This window comes from Watersipora subatra, chromosome 7 (assembly GCF_963576615.1).
Source record: "Watersipora subatra chromosome 7, tzWatSuba1.1, whole genome shotgun sequence".
NCBI lineage: Eukaryota > Metazoa > Bryozoa > Gymnolaemata > Cheilostomatida > Watersiporidae > Watersipora > Watersipora subatra.
Window position 1 is genome coordinate 40,068,767 of NC_088714.1, and position 18,110 is coordinate 40,086,876.

At 35.0% G+C, this 18,110-nt stretch overlaps 2 protein-coding genes across 4 annotated transcripts in view; one reads left to right on the plus strand and one right to left on the minus strand.

Annotated features, from left to right (window-relative positions):
- The window catches only part of LOC137400126 (uncharacterized), a 28,685-nt gene extending 12,047 nt beyond the window's left edge, over positions 1 to 16,638 (minus strand). The window contains exons 1-5 of one of the 3 annotated variants that reach the window (XM_068086438.1): positions 16,525 to 16,638; positions 10,037 to 10,125; positions 7,763 to 7,875; positions 6,028 to 6,188; positions 1,993 to 2,172 (exon numbers count right to left, since the gene is read on the minus strand). In XM_068086438.1, coding sequence (XP_067942539.1) covers positions 1,993 to 2,172; positions 6,028 to 6,188; positions 7,763 to 7,875; positions 10,037 to 10,067 — 485 coding nt within the window. In that variant the 5' untranslated portion in view covers positions 10,068 to 10,125; positions 16,525 to 16,638. Of the gene's footprint in view, positions 1 to 1,992; positions 2,173 to 6,027; positions 6,189 to 7,762; positions 7,876 to 10,036; positions 10,710 to 16,520 lie in introns of those variants that run through there. The other 2 variants (XM_068086439.1, XM_068086440.1) reach the window with 2 other exon arrangements.
- A 165-nt stretch (positions 16,639 to 16,803) lies between these two features.
- The window catches only part of LOC137399742 (uncharacterized), a 38,807-nt gene continuing 37,500 nt past the window's right edge, over positions 16,804 to 18,110 (plus strand). Inside the window, exon 1 of the mRNA XM_068085958.1 lies at positions 16,804 to 16,860. The gene's annotated coding sequence lies outside the window, so the exon portion shown is untranslated. The remainder of the gene's footprint in view (positions 16,861 to 18,110) is intronic.

The window sequence follows — 18,110 nt, forward strand, 5'->3', positions numbered from 1 at the left end:
CTATCATCACCTATCATTCCCTATCATCACCTATCATTACCTATCATTCCCTATCATCATATATCATTCCCTATCATCACCTATCATTCCCTATCATCAATTATCATTCTCTATCATCACCTATCATTCCCTATTATTACCTATCATTCCCTATCATCATATATCATTCCCTATCATCACCTATCATTCCCTATCATCAACTATCATTCTTTATCATCACCTATCACTACCTATCATTCCCTCTCATCACCTATCATCATATATCATTCCCCATCATCACCTATCATTATCTATCATTACCTAGATCCACTCTACATACAAACTTTATGGCACACTGAACCTACACTTTCATTCTGCATCTCTGAAGTAAATTAACAATTAAACATCTTATGATAATTGACTGCGCACTCTTGAGTGACCTGAGAGACTTGAGTGACCTGAGAGACCATTAGGAGTAACAACTACCGTACTTTTCGGACTATTAGCCGCTACTTTTTTCTGACGATTTGAGCCATGCGGCTATTCTGTGGCTTCTTTCCCCGCTAGGGCGCATTAACCAAAATCTCCGGTTAGTGCGCCTCTAGCGGCGAAAGAAAATACGAAACAATGCCTAACGGTACTGTTCCGTTAGACACTAAGTTAAAAAGCGTCAATTTATACGAAACAGTGCCGTAAGGCACTGTTTCGTTTTACACAGCAAAGTTGCTGCCGCGTTAAAAAGCACCGTCCTGAGTTCTGCGGCCTATACAAAGGTGCGGCCTATGTATTGTTTTATTATCGTTTCTTGAAAAATAAAACGAATGCGGTTTATATAGGGTGCGGCTTATAGTTCGAAAAGTACGGTATGTGCATTATTATTCTGAAACACAGCAAGGTAGTCGACTGATGAAGGTGTGAGATTGTCAATCTCTCAAACGGAAGGTCATGTGTTCGAATACTGTATTAAACAACTTTTTACACATACGGCGAACCATAGCTTCAGATGGATGGACACGGCTCTTATTATAGCAAAAATGATTTGATTATAATTATTTATTTTTAACAATCTTTAATAATTTTCAATAAATCATTTAGTATAATTCACTGTGTGATTACAGAAGTACTGTATGTTTTGTTAGAGTGTGTTATTGTACTGTAGCATAAATTAAACAAAATACAGAGTACTCCTTTATGGACTGTTCACCCCGACATACAATTAGTTTGACAGATGAATACAGAGTACTCCTTTATGGACTGTTCACCCCGACATACAATTAGTTTGACAGATGAATACAGAGTACTCCTTTATGGACTGTTCACCCCGACATACAATTAGTTTGACAGATGAAACAACTTTAGAACGAATTACCTTTGCAAGTCAAGGTTTGACTGCATATCATGAGATATAATGTGACAGTATATTGTGTGTGTGACTACTACTCCCAGTAGACTCTCTCAGTAAACACTCTGCAATTCTACATGTTTTGGCCGATTTTGTCTAAACTTCAAATGCTTACGCTCTGTACCTTTCACCAGGTCGTTAAAAATATTTGGTTTTATTACTCCATCTGGTTCCTGGGAACCAACTATTTAAACAGTTATTTGATTAGAAGCTCAGAAAGATGCCTCCTCATGCATTAAGAACAATGCACCTTCAATGTACACATTCATGGATTATTGTCTAGAAAGTAATATAACATTTTGTGTTGATAATCTAGATGCGCGTTGCAGGCTCTCTGGTTGAAAATGAGAGAAACCTTGGGGTGAGGTCGAGCTTAACGCTACTCTAAATACAAACTTTACCAATGCGTTGATGTGAATAGGAGAAACTTGACTTTAGTGGCAAACAAAACAATCCAAATTCATCTAGAAAAACTAATTTTGCTTGAAATATGGGAATCGTGGTTTTTCATATTCCGTAATCAGAATATAAAGTACATTTGGTCATGAATCTAGAATGTTCATATTACTCTATGACTAATAAAGGTACCAAATACTTGCGGAACTACTCACCTCACAAGATGATTGAAGGAATCATCGCTAAATGAGACTCGTAATTGAGCGTTTGGTGAGTCATTCTTTTTTTCTTTTTTTAAACTTGAGTAAAACGTATTGGAAGGAGTTGCCTTTGGAAGGCTCGGGACCTTGAATTTTTCTGTCGATGAGGTCTTTTTTGACAATCGTATCTTTGGCCTGTCAAAAAAAAAATCTTGCAATACAGTGTATCAACGACAGTTCCATATTAACTAAATTGAAGGAGTGACATCTCCTAGGTTACAGAGGGATGTAACTCCTCGTTTCTAAATGATGAGGCACGAATAGGAAAATAATTTCGGTTTAGAGAAGTTATGGTTAATGATCAAGTGTTATGTTAGAACTAAAATGGAATAAAAGAGGGAGATAGTTTGTATTTTGAAACCGATATAAGAATATGAGAGATATTTTTCATGTTGCAACCAAAATTGGGTTGACGATCAGCCAATGCTGATTGCAATTGATATGTGATGCACAATATTTCTAATGGTTAAGGAGCAATGGGTTGATGATAGAGACAGAGAATCTTCAAGTAGCAACTGAAATGGGCTAGAAAAAGCCCATTTCCAATGTCACAGCTAAAACATTTTAATCTGATAGCTGAAAAGGATGAGACACGACAATTTTTATTACATGTACAACTGAAATGGACAGACAAAGACAGATAACTTCTATGTTTCAGCGAAAATAGACTGACAAGGACAGATAACTTCTATGTTACAATTGAAATGGACAGAGGACAGACAATTTCTATGTTACAATTGGAGTGGACAGAGGAGAACAGATAACTTTTATGCTACAATTGAAATGGACAGAGGACAGATAACTTTTATGCTACAATTAAATATCTGAGCAAATATCTGCACTAGTAAAAACAATATCCACCAGTTTGATCTAGGAGTGCATGATGCCATGTGATTTTCCTTACTTAAAATACAAAGCGAGTCCACCTACCCAACGGAGGTAAAAGTTAATCACAAAACGAAACAAAATTCCATGTTAAGACTTACTTCATTTAGCGAAATCATAAAGGGAAAGCTGAAGGCTATGAAAAAGTACAATGCCTGTAATCACATATTATCTTCTTAGTTCATTTGCTAGCTATTCAACAAGTGACAATAGTAACACAAATACAGAGTGATAGTGAACTTTTGATCAATTATAACAGGTGCTATAATACAGTATGTTACAGTAAACTAATAATTAACCCTGAATCATATTAGGCCAGAAGGCTTCAGAGCTGACCCGGGACTGCCAATACTGTACATTAATTTTTGAGTGAACAAGATGCCAAAACCTGTATACAGTTATATACAGATTTGTATATACAGAAATGGTTATAGCAATTTTAACTGGTTTGCTATCGCAAGCTACTGACTGAAGCGTGAAACTTTACTGATGGATGTTTGTTCAGAAAAGTTATAACGTTTCTTTATTTATATATAGTTCCAACTTTCCCACAAATAGCTTTGAATGAAACACCGTGAAATCTTTTAGATCTTGTTTAGTAGCTTGGTCTATCTTGTCAAGACTATTATTTCAGATGCACTTGTGAGTATCAATACAGTACTGCGAGCGCATCCTTTTCTGATGGCTACATTCAAACTACTGCTCAAATAACCAGTGTTACTAAACTATTTGGGTTTGCAAAAAAATAAGTTATTTACTTGTTCCTAATTAAGCTGCGGAGGTGGCGCCATTTAATTTAGACCAGTGCCCACCTGGGTGGCTGCCACATGATAGTTTTGGCAGACTCATCTCTATACGAAAGAAAACATTGAGATAGCGTTTTTAATGAGTTGTCAGCGCAGTTGTGGCTACAGCTTGTTATAGAGTAAAAATAAAATGTAATTCACTACAACGGTACATGTCCGTCCGACAATTGTAACATGGAGGTACAACTTCTATAACGTAAATTCAACATAACATAAATAATTTATGTGAAGTTTTTGCTTCATACAATGTAAAGAAATTCATATAACGTAGAGTGTGAAGTCAGCAAGTTCTCAAATTCATTTTTATTAGCGTGCATCTCTTTATTAGTCTTAACAATATCGCTTTCCTTCGTGTCACACTTGAGAGAGAAAACAACTTGTAGGGTGATCTCTATATATACTAGTATTCTGGCAGTCTAGTTCGCGATAATAGATCATTAGATGTGTCGATAAAGCACAGATAATAAGTACCTGCGCAATTATTCAGACGTTATTTTTTTGGATTAATTTTTTCCACTGATTTATCAAAAAGCCAGATAAAATCATCAAAAGAGCCTTATATAGCTCAATAGCCATAGGTTCCCTATCCCTGCGTTAGAGTGTCAGTCTACCGATCTGAATGTCATGAGTTGGACTATCGTCGAAAGCTATCTTTTATCACAACCATGAACCTTTTTGACAGATAAATAGACAGAGTGATAGACACCGCTCTTATTATAGTTAAGTTGTATTTTTGTTTCACTTTATTTTAGACATATAAAACACTTTTTATTGTTTATGTTTCGCAAAATGGACTTTGTTGTTTGGAAAAAAACGGAAAACTCGAGGTAAATTGACATTGAAGGTGTGAACTCTCCTTAATCGTAAAATTACCGCAATCATGAACCATACACCGAGTGAAAGTGACAAGAAAAAGGAGGAAATTTGTGAATACCAACAAATAATACCAGTTACTGTAGTCATTAACCCTTTCACTGCCATCCATGTACATATTTAGCTATCAGCCTAGTGCGAGCTATTTTACCGAAAATTGCCAATATTGCTTCATGATATGTATACAATATTTTTTCAATTTCAAACTCTATCTAGAACATTTTTGTAACATATTTTATTTCGCCAACATTTTAACTAACACTGCTATGCAAAAAATTCAATGTATCTATACTTTGGGCGACGATAAAGCTATGTGAAGCGATCACTGCAAAGCTACGGCGATCCTCCACAATGTTCCTTACTCTTACAAAACTATTACTTTCACCACTATCAGAGTCACTGCTGCTACTTTAATTATTTGTATAATCACGAAAATCTAACTCTGAATTGGCTATAACGTCATCAACATAAGTAATTACCTGTTTTCCGGCTCGCGCAGTACTTAACAAAACTTACACAAAAATTGTTCGTTTTTAGGTTAGTAGTTCTCAAACAAAAGTTTAAAATTGCTTCGATATTTTAGGCTAATTTTATAGAGATATCTTCGAACAATGTTGTCAATATCATAAAAGTCCTAAAGATCGTGGGCTATGTTGTCAATGAATAATAAAATGAAGTTACTATGCAATTGCTGGGAAAGTTGCAAAAATGCGTCTACGGCACTCGACCATAGAAAACGCAGAAACGCGTCTACGGCATCGAAAGGGTTAAAAAAAAAAATCTTCAGTTTGTTCTTATTTTGAAAGGCAAAAGAGGTAAGTTTAGGAACGGATTAGGCAATTTACATGTAGTTTACTGTTTGAATAAGTAAAATTCATATAACATAAACATTCCTGGAATGGATTGTTTACATGGTAGGAGCGTCAATGGCACACGCTTAAAAAAATCATTCACAACCAACAGGTTTACACTGCTGGAACAAAGAAAGACATGGGTGAAAGTTACATGATAGTTATAAGCAGAGCTGTGAGACAAGCTAAATTACACGGACAAATAAATCTAAGGCAAGAGTTGCTGTAAAAATCTCTACCAATACTGCATCAAACACTTCTGAAGATTTCACAGCCTTTTCCCGTGCCCTAAGCATCATATATCCATCTCAGAAAAACAAAGTTTAACTTTCCATTGCGAGTTCTCTGAATCTTATTCATAAGCGGATAATAACGAATAAATATTTAAAATACTCGCAAAGATAACTAAAAACTAAACAATAAAATTTACAGCAATCTAAAATTGAGCCAGTATGCTATAGAGCATGACGTGTTGTTAGTAAAATAACTACAAGAACGATAGTTAAAAGCTAAACATGAAACAAAAAATAATTAAGTACACGCAAGAGAGATAACTCTTGGTAACATCGACCAACCTGTGGTTGTGCTCTATTGACTCGACGTCATCCATTTCATCGAACGAGAAAACTCCATCATCCTCGACATGCTTCCATACTGACTCTTTTACCTTCTTGCGAATTCGCTTACTCTCAGTACCAGAGCTTTGTTCACCATCTGCATCATACACCTGCTCATCCTGTCGATAAAGGAAGCAGCAAGCTGAATGAAATAAGAGCATTTACAACCATGAGATAATGAAAGTAAGACCATTGTTGCATATGCATACATGTATTACAAATTACTGTTTTGTAAACTTTCGTTTGCTTGGGGTCATTTTAATCAAACATTGAATTATGTTTCGAGTTATCAAAATCAGTGGCATTCAATTTAAACTCTGTCAGTAATACTTTCAAAATATGCAATAAAAGAATTGGTTGGCAATTTTGTTAAAGTTAGTAACAACCAAACTTTCTTTCAGTCAACTTAAAAAATGATGCCCGGGCAGAGTCTAAAACTTGAAGCTACATACGTAATTTCTTGCTAGCAGACGGGCTGGTACATCTCGAAAAAATCTTCATTTTTTTAATTGAAGTTTTTTGTGTTAAAGGTTGACTTGCAATAAAATTCACATTACAGTCATTTGGTATCAAAAGATTCACCATGTCTTACTTTGTTGTGTTGTAGGTGCAAAAGACGCGGGAATGTGATTACAAGCTCTTAAAAGCTCAAAAACGAACAGTTAATCGCAGCCACGCGAGACCGCCGTAGTTTGGATTCTCTTTCCAAAATGGCTCAAATGTGACGTAGTTGTGAGAGATGGTTTCTGTTTACACTTTCATGCAACCTTATTCGTCGAAATATTTTTACAAATATACTTCACGCATTCAATAAAACCATGTCTATTGTTCTTACGCGTCTGTTTCAACGGCATCGTAATGCTGTCACTTTTAGCACTGATATCTTACAATTTATTAATAATAAAAATCGTTAAACTTTTTAACCTTAGCTCGAGGGAGTACATATCATTGTCTGATAATCATGACGAGCCTGTTGGTCACCAATAAGCGAAAAGTGCTGCAAAAACTATTTGCGAAGTATTGGGTCACATGATCAGATTACGACTTGACGATTGAATAATGCCGAAACAAAACTGTAAAGTAGCGAGCATCTATATTTGATACGGTAAAACCCGAAGTGTTTGTCAAAAACTAGTGCTACGATAAGTTTTATATTGAGCTTTTTATTGGCCTTTCAATTCACGTGAGAACATCACGTGACAAGACAATAACTTAATTTCATGGCTGCGTCATCGAAATAAGAGATTCCAATCTATGGCGGCTTTTCGTTTTTGAGCTTTTAAGAGCTTTTAATTACATTTCCACATATTTGGCACCTACAACACAACAGAGTAAGACATGGTGAATCTTTTGATACCAAATAACTGTAATGTGAATTTTATTGCAAGTCAACCTTTAAATTACTTCCAAAAATCTCACTGTGTTGCAGTAGCCAGTTTGAGCTGGTGGATGACCAGACAAATGAAGAGATATTATATATATATATATATATATACGCCGGTCTTTTTAAAAGGCTATGCCTTTTTCATGTGTTAATCTTTTAGTGGTTGACAGCATCAAATAACTACCTCTTCCCGTATCCCCTGGCATGATGGCCAAGCATGCATTGGAGACAGCCTTGACAGAACTTGCGGATTACCAATGAGATATACAAACATAGTCAAGCACTGACACAAAACCCACAGACACTTGCCTCAACTTGTGCACAACGCCGACGACCTTTTCGACGAGGGGCCTTACCAGCTGGTGCTAGCTCAAAATCGCTGCCACTGGTAGAGCTCTGCTGCTGCGGGGCAGAACTGTGCTCTGTAATGCGCAGTGAAAAAACCAATACGGTATATTCTATGAATGAAATGTAACAGGCAGCTAAGTCTGTGGGCAGAAGATAACAACAAACCAACTGGAAAAGATAAAGAAATGAAACCATCAACTGTGAACTAATAATAAACTAATAATGGCGGATAACCACTTGTAACATTATGTCAAGACCGAGCCGACATTTGACTCTGCATCTGACGTAATTTCCAACACGAACATTTAATGTCTTGTAAAGTTTCACAGTTATATCAACAAAAGTGACGAACATTTAATGTCTTGTAAAGTTTCACAGCTATATCAACAAAAGTGACGAACATTTAATGTCTTGTAAAGTTTCACAGCTATATCAACAAAAGGGACGAACATTTAATGTCTTGTAAAGTTTCACAGCTATATCAACAAAAGTGACGAACATTTAATGTCTTGTAAAGTTTCACAGCTATATCAACAAAAGTGACGAACATTTAATGTCTTGTAAAGTTTCACAGCTATATCAACAAAAGTGACGAACATTTAATGTCTTGTAAAGTTTCACAGCTATATCAACAAAAGAGACGAACATTTAATGTATTGTAAAGTTTCACAGCTATATCAACAAAAGTGACGAACATTTAATGTCTTGTAAAGTTTCACAGCTATATCAACAAAAGGGACGAACATTTAATGTCTTGTAAAGTTTCACAGCTATATCAACAAAAGTGACGAACATTTAATGTCTTGTAAAGTTTCACAGCTATATCAACAAAAGTGACGAACATTTAATGTCTTGTAAAGTTTCACAGCTATATCAACAAAAGTGAAGAACATTTAATGTCTTGTAAAGTTTCACAGCTATATCAACAAAAGTGAAGAAGCTGGTGGAAAGTAAAAATAACACAGAAAAATAAAAGAAGAATAAAAGCAATAGAGAAGAACATACTGGGTGAGTTCAAACTCTCCTAAATTGTAGTAGTACTGAGTCTAAGCCTCTCCATCACCACCTCCAAGTCTACCATCCCCGTGAACCTAGACTAATGCGTCTCTAGGGTGCACTAACAACAAAACCTCTCTTCAATAATTATACACTTCCATAAAGTGTTTATTTTTTTGCTATGCATAATTACCCGCAGTAATTATTAAAGAATTATCAGAAATTTGAGTGTGGAACTAAAATAAACAAATTATATTCCACTTTTTAGGCGATATTTTTGTCCATTATCTAATCATTATAACATGAAACCAGTGGTAGAGCGATGAGCTAAGAAACACTATGCGGAGGGTTTGATCGTACTATTGTCGCATATTTCAGACTAGATAGAATGACCAGTATCTTTAGGTCTTTCGCTAGCAAATTAATTTGTCTACTGTAGCATAATTAAATATTCAGTACGCCTAGTATCTAACAAAGGCACACATAAATTATCATAACCTTTGAACCACACGGTCTATGAAAATTAATTTGATACCAAATATATATGAGCATAAAATGTTACATCAGCTGATGCCATAAAAAAGACTAATAATGTGCTACAGACTGAGTTCGGGCACTTTTATGGCTCTCTCAGCTACTCACTTGAACATGTCTGAGTTATCCATATTATTATAGCTTACAACATTACCATTTCTGCTAAAAATAAAACATTCACTTCCAGTAGTACTGTAGTACTATTATTCAATAAACAAGCATTAGAAGTCTATCGATCTACAATTGGTGAAACTTCTGTAGTTGTAACGCATCTGATTTGGCTGGTCATTGCAAAGAAGAAATTGCTATAAAAATAAACTTTGCAAAATGAAATAAAGCTCAGTGTGGGCTATAAACATACTGTATTTTACATTGGCTCAACGCATGCAAACGATTGTTTTCATAAGTACAGACGCGATAGACTGATGAACTACTCCTAAACGTTTTGTACGAAACCTGCTCAACTCACATTAAGTGGGTCTCAGCAATACAAGAGTGTTGAGCTGCACTACACAGCTGGTGGGATGAGTTACTAGCGGACCTTTGAGGTAAAGTAAACTCTCTAACCTAGAAAGCTTTTGTTGATATACCAAGCAGCACCATATTCATTATTGGATGAGTAATTTATTGGTTTATCTGAAGCTTTGATTGGTTAAAAATGGTATTGTCTTAGCAGGTTTTCCATCGATTGCGAGTGATACTTACTAGGCGAAGATTTCCGCCTGCGCACCCTCATGATGCTCAGCTTGTCCAATCGCTGCGTCCAATAGATGAATTTTTAAGAGCTGATTCTCCTAAAAAAGACAGAATAAACTAAAAATCAAAACCATATTCTGTATTTAAAACATCGATGACCTTGTAATAAACTGAATCCGCATGTGATTTACAATATCGCCAGATATTGTGAGACCAGCTCACATTTTATGAGACATTTGCTGGTAGAAATGATTTACTGCCTTAATTTTGCTAGAAACCACCACAAATCATATACTATTAGATACAGAATTTTACAATTAATATAGAGTGAGTTTCCAATAAGCAGCGATTGCTAATTAATTTTTTTCAATAAAAATGCTGATGCATCTGACCTTCACAAAAGTAAAAGGATAGCCTAGATATTTGCTTATTTTATTCCCAATTAATTTTGTGATATTACAGCAGCATAATTTAAAAACTCTTGTAACAATTGGTGGTCCTAAAAAGGGTCATTGGCGGTGTGTGAAGTGGATGGATTCTCATTAAAGAGGAGAGAGCATGATGACACTAATTCCATCACCTCTGCTATAAAATGAGACCGGAAGACTTTTACTATATTTGGTTAAAATAAAAAGAAATTTCTGCATCTAATGATGTGCAATATGTAGTAATTAACTAGTGTTATATGCTATGGATTTTTGAGCTTCGAAGTTGTGGTTTTGATCGTAGGAATGAGAAGGACGTATTTACATGATACACAGGAGTGGTCGCACCACTTGCAATTATTCGTAGCTGATACCGTACAGGATGAATGTATTCGTGGAGTTATATTTTGCGAAAATTGCCATTTCATGCATATTCGCGGACTAATTTATTTGCGGCTGAAAACCGTCACTCTCTATGAAGAGTTAACTCTATTACGTCTAGCAATAGAGTTAACACTACGCATGCGCACATTGCGTGTTTCGTTTTCTATTCAGCTCACAACTATACGTACGGGTCGATCGTGCTAAGCTATAAATTTTTTGCTGCGTTCAAAGGTTTTCACGAATATTCATAGATTTGGAGGCCTTTGATGAACCAACAATTTGTGGTAAGTAATGAGTTTTTCACATTTACTAAATTAGTTGAATTTCACTTTGGTTCTTCGGTAAAACGCAATATTTATTTTTTCCATCCCTACAGCTTCGTTATTTGTTTTAGAGTGAGAGAGAGATTTTTTATCATACACAGAAGTACAATGATTGCAAGGGTGGTAGATGTCATTCTTCGAAAATCACCAATCATTCAGGGAGGTTTTGAAATTGAGGTAGAAATGATCGCAGCTGCTAACGAGGAGAATAAATCTGTTTTTAAAAAGAAACAAAACCGCCTTTACGAGCACAAATCTTTGGCCAACCGGCAGAACTTTGCAATAGTAAGCCATGAGGAGAGTTCTGATGATAACTTCCTTACCAGTCATGTAGTGAAAGAATCGCCTTTAACATCTACCCAAGACAGTGACAGAGCTGCTATTACCAAAATAACTAGTCAGAGAGCACCATTACACGCTAGTATTCACTTATCAAGAGTACCAGTTTAATTTTATTGCTAGACAACTGCCATATGGACTAAACTGTTTATATTTACTCTATTCCTCGTTTGTAAAATTTTATTTGTATTTGAAATATTTTAATTGTACAATCAAGTTTGTAATAAATTATAATATATCTATACATGAAATAAAATATATAATTTAATCATGTTTGCTTCAGCGATATCAAGGAGTTGTTGTCGATGAAGGGGGTCTAGGTTGACTGGTTGCTTCTATGCCAATATTCCTGCCTTGATGAATATTACTACTTGTTTCTAGTTTTCGTAATCGGAGTAGGTTGCTTCATTCTCAATCTGCAGTAAACACAAAAAAGAAAAAATATTAATAAGGGTTACGGAAGTACAAAAACAATAGCTGAAGTATTTAATGAAAGCGATCAGTTTTTAAACAAAAGAATTAACTAATGCAGTTAATTATGGAAAAATGTATCTGCACTGCAAATCAAATACATACCATAATGTCCAGATCAAAATCATGATCGTCCTCAACTTCGGTATTAGAGATTGATGGGGTTGATTTCAATGTAAAAAGACTAGGAGAGATTTTTTGCGATGACGAAGCCATGCCGAATAACTTGTAAAAACCTTGAATAATTTTGTAAAGTTTGATGCAATGGCAATAAAACTCGAAGCCTGGCGATGATTTTAAAGAAGTTTTGGAACTTGGCTACGTTTAGTACTTCTGCCTAGCGGCTATTTTCGCGATGACGCCATTCTGCATATCTTGTGACAACCTTGAATAATTTTGTAAATAAATGTGATGCATTGGCAATGGTGTTAGCTCAAAGCCCAGGCAATGATTTTAAAAATGTTTTGGAACTCAACTACGTTTAGTATTTATATTAAAAACTAGCCTAGCGACTAGTTTTTAATTTGATGCAGTAGTTATTCTCCCTTGTAATTAAAAATAGAACTAATTATTCACGGAATTTAATAATTTGCGGAATTGACTGTTCGCGAAATCGCGAATTTTTAGAACCAACGAATATTTTCATCCTGTACGGTAGTTTACGCGCTACGAAGAAATTGTCGTACAACTCCGCATTTTCTATATTAGTCTGTTGCGCTTTTATCTACAACGGGGCGTATAATTTATATCTGGCTGGCATTCCTAAAATGCGTCTAAGGTCAAACGTCAATGTCAAAGCGTGTAAGAAATTTTTCTTTAAATTTTGGAATTATTTTTTATTTTGAAAATAATATTTTTAAAACGCGTGCATTAAAAGCAGAGATGCTGTAAGGACGTCACAAATGAAAACAATGAAAATCCAACCTCCGATCGCAAAGATTTGTGTAATAATACGAATATTGATGTTTACATGATTCGCAGTACTTCGTTGTTGCTACGACGTTTTCAAAAATAGGCCCCCTTGAAACGGAAGTTTGAATCACTTCGAAGATTTAAAGATTCGACGTTTTGAACCATTTACATGCTATGAAGATGAAAAATAATTATGACAAAACTTCGTAGCATGTAACACTAGTGATTACCTGAATTACTAGTGATTACTAGTGATTAACTGAAGCAAAGGCCTGAATTATCGTGTGGTCCCAATTTCTGACAGCACCGTATATAAGCTGCATGCATACTTTGTAACTAAACACCCTTTTCTATACCATGTAGACTAATTTGATGAAGTTTAATAGGTGTATGGTAATATGATTACCACAGAATTTACCACAGTTTTGGTCCATTAAGTCATAAGCAAGTGATTTCTTGATGAATGAGATTATGCACAATGTACAGCTCTCTAGAAGTGCTAGAAGCAAAATTTTATGTTTGAAATGAATATATCTATTTCTGTGTAGAGATACCTACTGAAACTAATGGCCATGCGAGACAATTTCAAATGAGACTAAATTTCAGGTAGGTGTGACTTTAAGATTGGCAAGTTGTAAATGCTGCCAGAAGTTATGCAAGTTCCCTGATTGGTTAGCAAGAAAAATGTTAGCAGCCCATTAAGGATAGCAGATTAGTAAGTATTTGCTTTGTATAACATTGTTGTTCATTGGTCTTTTTAGTAATACTGTTAAACACTGATATACAAAATTAATCTATTTCAATGATTGCTTTGTATATCAAAAATGTAATGTTGGAAAGATCTAAAATTTAGGTTAAAATAGATACAATCTCTGAGACAATACAATAACGAGAGGTTACAATAGCCCGAAGCAAAGACCATGTTCAGCAAATAAAACAACAATAGTTAACGATGAATATAAAATAAGATTACATTTGCTAATAATAACTCATTAAATAAACTCGCCACAACATGTCATCACGAGAAATTTATCTTTGTTCGTGAATTTCTTATAATACTTTCAGATAATGCTATTTTAATGAGTGAACGACAGACAAATAAACTTGCAATTGCATTTTTAGCATTAAGCTGTTTAATGAAATACGGATGTTGATTGCGTCAGATAAAAAAAATTGAGTATAAACACATATGCAAGATTTCTGGTTTCAGTTGTTTAGAATTCTTCGCTCAACAAAAGACTATTAATACATTGTAAGAGTGGGGAACCTTGTGGCCAAATGCTAAATATGCTGCGTTGATAAATATATTTATTCTCTGAATTACTCCGCTACAACCTATTTTTAAGTGGTCTCTTCTGTGTTGAATCTAAAAAAACTATCTAATGGAAGGTTCTTGAGTCGATCAGATGGCAACAACGCAGTTCATTGGTTAAAGGTTGACTTGCAACACAATTCACATTACAGTTATTTGGTATCAAAAGATTCACCATGTTTTACTCCGCTGTGTTGTAGGTGCAAAATATGTGGAAATGTGATTATAAGCTCTTAAAAGCTCAACATGAACAGTTAACCGCCGCCATCACGAAACTGCCACAGATTAGAATCTCTTTCCAAAACGGCTCAAATGGGATGCAATTGAACGAGATCTTCTGTTTACACGTTCATGTAACCTCATTCGTCGAAATATTTTCACAAATATTCTTCACGCATTCAATAAAACTATGTCTATTGTCCTTATGCGTCTATTTCATCATCATTGTAATGCTGTTCTTTTCAGCACTGATATCTTATAACCTACCGTGAAAATTCATTCAATTTTTTAACCTTAGCTCGAAGAAGTACATATCATTATCTAATAAACATGATGAGCCTGTTGGTCGCCTGTGATAATCGAAAAATGCTGCAGAAATTATTCGCGCTATTTGGCAGGAAGTATGGGTCACATGATCAGATTATGACTAGACGATTAGACCAAGCCAAAACAAAACTGTGAAGTAGCGAGCATCTATATTTGATACGGGCTCTTCGGTAAAACCTAGTGTTTGTCATAAACTAGTGCTACGAGAAGTTTTATATTGAGCCTTTTATTGGCCTTTCGATTCATGTGAGAACATCACGTGTCAAAACAATAACCAAATGAATTGATTACGTCAGAGAAATAAACTGATTTCAATCTACAGCGGTTTCGTGATGGCGGCGATTAATTGTTCATTTTTGAGCTTTTAAAAGCTTGTAATCACATTTCCACATATTTTGCACCTACAACACAGCAGAGTAAGACATGGTGAATCTTTTGATACTAAATAACGGTAATGTGAATTTTGTTGCAAGTCAACCTTTAAGTTGTTGATAACATTTTACAGCTGGTAGTGAAAATGAGGTTAAACAACTACCTGAATCTCCTATGTGTCATAGCCTCAGCAATAGAAGTCACTACTTGCATGGTCTCTATAGATTTGATAAAGCAGCCATTGATTGCCTATGATACAAATTTTGTGTAGTCTGAATTTACTGACAACGATTCAACAGAATCTAAAACTAATCTCTTTTTAATGAATGTTGGCTATAGAGCTTATAGAGACTATGTATAACTGCTGGTCAAACTCAGGGTGATGGCAGATTCCTCAGCAATTCAAGTGCAGTTGTATCAAATTCATTGTTGGGGTAAGTTTAGACTTAGACTGTGCTACTTCGGTGTGAAGTACATTCAGTCAGAACCCGCCAGTCATGCAGTTATCCAACATCTAAGCAAAAAAGTAGTATAAAAAAGCAATAAGCAAGAGTGCAAAAAAATGGTACTTTAAAATGTATATCTTCTAAGTAAACTAAAAATTAAAAAGCTTCTAATTACTGACAGAACATCAAAATAAAATTTTTATTATAAGAACACTGAACTATCTTAAAACTATGAAATTTATTGCAAACTTGAAGAATTTAAAAAAAAGAAAGAAATGTCCAAAATCATTATATCGATAACTAAGCCTCACCATCAATTCACTTGATGTATGGACAACTTATGTTTTGTAAAGCTTTTTTCTATAGAACTAAGCTGTGAATCTATGAGAGAATTTTGTCACAAGAAATAAATATTTTACCATGTTTTCAACGAGTTAACAACGTATGTAACCCAAAAAACCAGCTTAAAATAATTTGCTGATCTTCACCATTTTTATAAAAATATTTTCACTTGAGCTGTTTGCTGGATCACTAAAGTAAGCTTGTACTCCAACACCTCTTTTATGTAGACCCTATGTGCATCGCTATAAAAATAGAAACAGCAAATGATATCCATGAAGTTACCAGATCTATACATTGTTTTTCAATTTGGAGACAATGCAGAGCAGCCAGCATTAACTGTCAAATTGAGCAGTTTGTTTTCCGAAAGAGATAAACCAGCAAAAGGATTTCATTTTTATTATTAAGACACTTGTCATAGCAAAACTCACAATACTTTTAAAAGATACTTAATCAAGAAACAAAAGCATAGATGCCGGCCGTTGCAAAAACGTACGATGCGACGAAACAAATCTAAACAGAAAAATATGGGCGGATAGTTGAAGCTAACGAGTCAACCGCCTGAACTATTTAAAATTCTACTTAACTGAAATAGTATAAATGATAAAAAAGACATAGAAATACGTACATTGTAAAGTTGACGAGTTAGACGAAACGATAGAAGTTATCAGTCATGGCAAATACAGTAATGCTTGTTTCGTGATTTCTATTAAACCTGTTAAAAAAATCCGCCAAATGCTAGAGTTTAGACTCAGAGCTTGGTGTAATCGAGCTCCGTAAGTCTCAAAGTTTCAAAGAAGAAAATATTGAAGTATAAAAAGGCATGTGTGCTAGACAGTATTTAATCCTGGAAAAGTATGTTTCTGGATGTCTATTGTGCGAAAATTGCCATTCGGAGCTCCGCGCAATTTTGGGAAAAAGGGACTGTTCCATTTCCGCGCTAGGAAACGACCCGTTGTGTTTGGTAAATTACATGCAGTTAGTTGCTTTTCATTAAGTTTAGACCTATGTAAATTTAATATACGTGCACGTGCAAAATTAAAAATTTTCTAATTTTATGGATTGCATAATTAATAACATTTTGCTAAAGCGAATCTGCAGGTGTAGCTTATTTTGCAAATCACGAATGCGTATTTGTGTTCTTTGCGTTAACTAGCGAGTGAGAAATATTTTGGAATGGGTGTTTAATACCATCAATGAGGTTTGTGTGAGTAATTGAGGTGTTTGAATAGTGTGACTCTGGCGTATAAACGCTCTCATACAATAGAAGTTACCCTAGATGTCTTCTCGCGAACTTTTTTAGAAGCCTACTCCAAGGCACAGCTATTTAGAGCCTTTTCGACTTATATTAGACAATTATAGAATTAGATTATACAATTAGACTTATATTAGACAATTTTGGCATGGCTCTGCTAGACCAACTCTTGAAAAAACAGGTAAATCGTGAAAATACAAAACTGAACAGAGAAAAATATAAGAAGTTGATTAAAGCTAACTAGTCACATATCTGAACTATACAGACATGTGTAGTTCATATAAATGTTTTAGTTGCATTATAATTTTATGTAACAGAAACAGGATAAACAGAAAAGAGAAAGAAATTGGTGCATTGTAAGGTACTGGTACCACTGATACGGGTAGTAAAACTTGGGTGCATTAGGGCCATTCCATGGGGACTGGTCCAATGTGTGTGCTGACCCGTCGCAGATATTATTAAAACTAATCCTATGTGAAAGAGCATGTCAAACTTGGTGGGAATCCAAATTTTTTAGTCTTTAAACATTTCGTGGCGCTGCCGGCATCGCCCCAAAGTTTGCCGTTCAGGAGGGGCAACTCCGAATCGGAATTTTTTAGGTTTTTTTTATAACAAATATCTCGAAAACAATATCTTCTAAAAATCTGAATTTTTAGATATGTCTTCTTCCACATGTGATCTATGATTTTCATTTAAAAACTTGTCTGTCGGAGGTAGTCATTTGGGCTCAAAGGTCGCTAAAGTAGGTCAGCGGGCCCTGTTTTTGGCAAGTTTTATAGATTTAAGCTATTTTAGCGTCACGTAAAACCCGAATTTTTTTCATGTTTTGGCAAGATAACTCTTGATACATGCTTATTAATGTATTTTCTACATAAAAATAATTTATATTTGTCAGATTTCATCCTCGTGTGAGCGGGACAAATCCAACATGGCTGCTATCGGCAGCGATGGAAAAGGGT